The sequence below is a fragment of the Tenrec ecaudatus genome, chromosome 3 (assembly GCF_050624435.1).
Source record: "Tenrec ecaudatus isolate mTenEca1 chromosome 3, mTenEca1.hap1, whole genome shotgun sequence".
NCBI classification, from domain to species: Eukaryota; Metazoa; Chordata; class Mammalia; order Afrosoricida; family Tenrecidae; genus Tenrec; species Tenrec ecaudatus.
Window position 1 is genome coordinate 199,511,008 of NC_134532.1, and position 6,000 is coordinate 199,517,007.

Consider the following 6,000-nt stretch of genomic DNA (forward strand, 5'->3'; position numbering starts at 1 on the left):
GGCCCTATAGGTTACCATCAACATTGACTTGATGGCAGTGAGTCCGAGTTTTGAGACAGGAGCAGAATAGGAGTTGTTCATTCCCCACATAGTCTTGATCTGGTATTCGTGTTGGTGTACAATGTAAACAAATACCAAATGTGAAATACTGTTAGGTTTCTTGGGTGGAAATACCTCGGGCTTGGCTTTGCATGAGAAAGAATTCACTCCAAAGCCTGGTTCATGATCCAAGTGAGTTTTATAAAGGATAGAAGTTACAGTTTTTACACATGCACCCTCGGAGCACTTCACACCCACATAGGGAAACCTGAGGACAGAGAAAACCCACAGCCTGGCCAGAGGAGCAGCTGGCAAAGCATCCCTGTGGGCTTAGGATCCTGGCTTTCCAGGGCGCTCCCTTGGGAGGCCTAGTCAATGGTACTAGTTGACACCATTGGCTGAATCAAGCTCACCTGGCCAAGATTAGGGCCTACTGCCCACCTACATATACTGCCTCTTCCTGACTCAATACGTGAATTTTAGAGCATCCGCAGTGGACACCCTGGTCCCTGTTCTGACTACCAAACAATACCATGTTTATCATAAGTTATCAACCGATTACATTATCCACATAATGACAAAATAACCCAGGTACATGTACATAAACCCAGATCCCAACTCAAGATTCATGCAATTGATCATGGACTTTTTGCCCATAGCTTACTAGGTACTAGGAAGGAAATTGTATAGTAATCTACTTCTATCCAGACATAACCACTGTCTTTGTACACAGCAGCCAGCAGACTTCACAATGGAAAATTCACTCCATGTCATCAAGTCCATTCTGACTCATAGTGACTCTATAGGATAGTACAGACTGCCCCTGTGGGTTTTTAAGACAGTAAATCTTCAAAGGACCTCATCTGTGTCCTGGGGAACAACTGCTGCTTCCCAACTGCTCACTTGGTGGTTACCAGCTCAATGTTGGACCCACTACCCCAAGAGCTAGGACAGCCATTCTGAAGAAACAGCCATTCTGAAGATAGGCTGCCCTGAGATAGGTTTAGTATTTGTGAAAGAAAATACTAAAATGTGGGGAACCTACACTACATTTAGAAGAAGGCAAAACTTGGGAAATTGCCATTGTTTTGGGAAATTCTCTGTAAAGACGAAATGATCTGACTATATATTCTCCATGATTCCATGCCGATGTTTTGTCAGCCAGACTCATTGGGAGAATCTTGCCTCTTGGTCTAAGAAGCCAGTGGATTTCAGATTTTAGCTAAGCTCTAACAATGAGAGGAACTTCTATTTATTTTTTATTCTAACAATTTTTAAATTATTATTTCTGCAACAGCTGTTCCTGAGGACTTAGTATTACAAATAGCCTTTGAAGGGACAGGTCAAAGCAAGCCTAATGTCAGACTTGAGCACCTTAACATAGTAATAAGGAAAGACTGGTCATTGTGATCTTTGCTTTCATGTGTTAAGTAGTTGTGATCCATGTTCTTTTTGTTGTGTTTGAGGGGTGAAGGAAACTGTGTAGAAGGAGACTCTTCAGGGAGAAGGAATCATAATAATTGAAGGCATTTTCTTGTCTTTGAACAAAAGTTGATTGAGTACAAGATGGAAACTGGAGAAAGCAGTCTTGTGCACCCCTCACCCAAACAACCTCTGTCTCTTCGAATAATTCTATTGTACACCTTATTCTGGGAATGTTCATCTTTTAGTAGATTTCTTTATGTTTTATCACAAAGATTTTGTTTCCCTGGTTGCTCTTCAAGTAAGCTCTTCCCAAGGAATGGATATTTTGCAAAAGCCTACTTCAATCCCAAGTATTCCATTGCATTCCCATCCCAAGAGGCCAACCCTCTGACATGCTAGACCAGCAGAGGTCTCCGATGTTGTCATACTGAACAATGGAGAAAGTCAGAAATAAATAAAAAGAAGAACTCTACTTCCTAATCACTGTAGCTGTACCATCTCTCGTTAGTTAAGGATGATTTGAAATATGTACACCTTTTCATAAAAGCTAACTTGGACGCATTTAAGACTGCCCCCTACCCCACTCTACCCTTAAAAATAGCATGACTTTATCAGTGCCTCTCTATTTTCCCACTCGTGGATGGAGTAAAAAGCCTTAATTTACTTTCTTTAGATATGAGACTAGTGTTGCTCTACTACCACCAGAATGGTTGGCAGTTCAAACCCACCCAGAGATACCTTGGGAGAAGGCTTGGTGATTGCTTATGAAAGGTCACAGGTTAAAAAAAAAAATCATAGGAAGCCAGTTCTCCAGTGCAGGCATGAGGCTGCTATGAGTTGGTATTGACTCAACTGGTAACTGGTCTGTTTGTGATCTTTTGGATTGGAGCATGAGGCCCCTGGGTGAACCAAATGGCTAAGCCTTGGACAACTAACCAAAAAGTCAATGGTTGAATCCCACCCAGAAGTGCCTCAGAAGAAAGGTCTGGCCATCTGTTTCCAAAAGGTGACCATCTTGGAAACCATCTGAGGGCTGTTTACCTCTGCAAGCGTGGGGACTCCCTGCGTGGGAAATGACCCAGTGCAATTGGATTGGTTTGGTGATATGTGACATAGTCTCCTAGCCCTCTAAACTGGGGATGTTTTCACTACGATTCCTGGATTCCCCTGTCTGATGAACCCAGAATGAACGACTCGATCACAGGTCCCTCGTGCCTTAAAAAGGGTCAGCAGAGATTGGGCAAAGTCCTACTTAAGTAGCCTTTGTGCTCCATGAAACCAGTCGCGTCAAGGAGGACAGTTGTAAGGAACGTCAAACAGTTCCTGGAGGAATGGAATTTAAACATAATGGAGTCTCCCAGGAACATTTTTGGTACCCCTCCTATCAGCTTCTAAGTGGTTGAGCTCATGTCAGCAAGCCGTGTAACGTTTCTGCGTAGAGATAGTGCCATGGAGGACAGAGGGAGGCCTTGTCTATCAAAACAGAAATTCAGGCTCATCTGCCTATTGTGCAGAGATGTTGTAACTCTGAAATGAGTCACTAGATGAGTAGCATGAACATTCATCAACCATTCCCACCCCAAATGAATTGCCACTCTTACTTGTTAAAGTTGAATGTTCTTTTTAAAACTGCATTGCTATGGAGTCAGGGAGCCTTGAATTGGAGTGATTGAATCAATGGCCATCAGCAAGCGTTTCATCTAACCTGGCTTGGGTTTCTTTCAGATTCCAACTCCGATGACTTTGACCCTGCTTCCACCAAGAGCAAGTATGACTCTCTGGATTTCGATAGTTTACTGAAAGAGGCTCAGAGAAGCTTGCGCAGGTAACCTGTTCCTTCACTGGATGACAGAGGCCTGGTGAATACCTCACGGGACAGTGCGTCCTTCCCAGACAGACTCTTGCGAGTCATACTTAGGAATTTCTCCTACTTTACACTCTGTACAAAACAAACAAAACAAAACAAGACAACAAGAACAACAACAATGGTTTACATGAACACAGCTGCTGACGAGCAAAGAGTATGGATATGCAGTAAGCACATGTTTATTCATGGGTGTCAGCTTTGCTTTCCCTGGAGTCTCTTGGTGATGGAGTACCTGTGTGCGTGCCTGCGTGCACACACATGCACACACCTGGTTTGGGGGGAGGATGTGTGTATTCATGTTAGGGACACCTGACAACAGTGTGCAGGGGGCGGTAAACCATTTCAAACGGCAGCAGTTCCATGGAAACACACTTAAAAACCTAGAACTTCAAAATCTACTCTATCCAAAAGGAAAAAAAAAAGATATATGTGTATCCTAAAAATTATAAAAGGAAGGAAAAACTAACCAACCAACCACAGACCACGCTAAAATGACAGCTGCTGATGCCCAAGCATCAGTCACCGTACTCTGTTTCATTTTTGTTTCTTAAATGAAAGAGCGAATTCAACGCGAAGCAAGCTTTCTCTCCTAGCGCTCTGATTCGGTGACAAGCCTGAGGAACCCCAGTCGCGTGGAACAGATCTCCTCTCTCCACTCTCCCTCTCCCCTCCGGCTCTTTCCTCCCCACCCTTCCTCCTTCATTTCCTACTCTCGGTTCGCCATGCGGTCTGGGTGGGAGAGGAGACTGCGGGCGCTGGCTTGACAGACCACTCCTCACACTCTGCAGTTTCTGTCGTTCGTCCTGTATCCTGACACCCACGTCAGTGTCCTCGTGTCAAGAGCCTTGTCGACAGTGAAGCGCACAGCTTGTTCAGCGGTCCTTTCCGAGCAGCAGCGGACACGGTGTTACATGACTCACGAGAGTGCAGTAGAACTCTCTGGGCCGTCTTCAGATAGCATCATTGCTGCATTCTCCGATGTAGTTACGTAGTTACCGATGTTTAATGGAGTATTTTTATTTTGTGTACATATTCTACAACAACGTTCTTTTTTTGTTACAGCTATGCACTGTAAATGCAGCCTTCTTTTCAAAACCGCTCAATTTTTCTTAATCAAGAATATTCAAAATGTAACTATGAGGTGAATCCATTATTGTACACTAACCTATTTAGAAGCTGAACTTACTGCTTATCTATATTTGATTGTAAAAACACAAAACAACAACAAAAAGACAAGTGTGTGTGCCCTCTGAGTGCAGCAGCAACACCGATGCTTCCACGCAACCCATCCCGTCGCCGGTGAGCTTTGCAATCTTGAGTCTCTAGTCAAGAGATCTCTTAGTCCCCCTAAAGGTATTAACCACTTCTGCGATATTTTTCCACATTTTTCTTGTTGCTTGTTTTTCCTTTGAAGTTTTATACACTGGATTTGTTAGGGGAATGAAATTTTCTCATCTAAAAATTTTCTAGAAGATAATCATGATGTTATGTAAAGTCTCTCAATGGGTAACCATTAAGAAATGTTTTTATTTTCTCTATCAACAGTAGTTTTGAAACTAGAGGTCAAAAAAAAGAATCTTTTTAAAAATGCTGTTTTCTTTTAATTTTTTTGTGATTTTGATTTGATATGAAATGCTGAGGTAAATAATTAAGTATGATTTTTACAATAATCAATGTGTGTGTGAAGAGTCTCGGAAGCCGGTTATCGCTTTTCCCTTGGCAGAGTATGATGATGGTATTTATCTGTATTTTTTACAGTTATGCATCCTGTATAAATACTGATATTTCATTCCTTTGTTTACTGAAGAGACATTATTTATCGGTTGCAAATAGCCTATTTATTATAAATTATGAGATGATGAAAATAATAAAGCCAGTGGAAATTTTCTACCTAGAATGCATGGCAATTGTCAGGTGGGAGTTTTAAAGTGCTTCATTTGGGAAAAAAATACACAAACAAACAAACAAAAAAAATCAGCTTCTGCAGAAGCATTGTTTCTACTTGTACTAGCACGGCCTCTCATGCGACCATGGTGTTGTCCTTGATGACATTGCTTCTGCTCAATTCAATTTAAAAATTTAAAAAAATTTCTAAAAAAAAAAGAGAGAAAGAAATTCAGAAAAACCTCCATTTTGTGCGTCAGGATTTCATCTGCGTGTGGAGTCCCTGGAATGGAATTCAGTCACGTTTGGAGTGTGTATTCATGTTTCTAAATTGAGATTCGATCACTGTTTGGCAGACATGCCTTCTCGGGAAGACATGATGGATCGACTGCTTTTAGCTTTCTTTTCCTTTCCACCCAACGCAAAGGTACAAACCGGATTTTCACGCCCAGGCCGATGCAGCCCATTTTGATAGCTGCATTCAGTTATCACCAGCATATTGTGTTCCGAGTGAATCCACCGTCTGTCCTGTCGGATGCTTGCTTGAGTTTTTGGCTTCTTCTTTCTAAGTAGATAGAAAGCAATAAAAAAAAATACTAGAAAATAAAAGAACTTGAGCACAGGTTCTACGTTACGACGGCAACACATCGTTAATGCGCCTAATTCTTGTTGTGCTGTAGGTTCAATGCAGGTACTTTAACTCTGCGTGAACGCCAAACTGAAGTTTACAGTCTTTTTTTCCGGAAGTTTCAGTATCTTCTGTTGTAGAATAATAATAATATAAA

At 41.9% G+C, this 6,000-nt stretch overlaps 1 protein-coding gene across 1 annotated transcript in view; it reads left to right on the top strand.

Moving 5' to 3' along the window:
* Window positions 1–3,293, top strand: part of PPARGC1A (PPARG coactivator 1 alpha) — a 119,778-nt gene extending 116,485 nt beyond the window's left edge. Inside the window, exon 13 of the mRNA XM_075545014.1 lies at window positions 3,190–3,293. Coding sequence (XP_075401129.1) covers window positions 3,190–3,293 — 104 coding nt within the window. The remainder of the gene's footprint in view (window positions 1–3,189) is intronic.
* The last annotated feature ends 2,707 nt before the right edge of the window (window positions 3,294–6,000 follow it).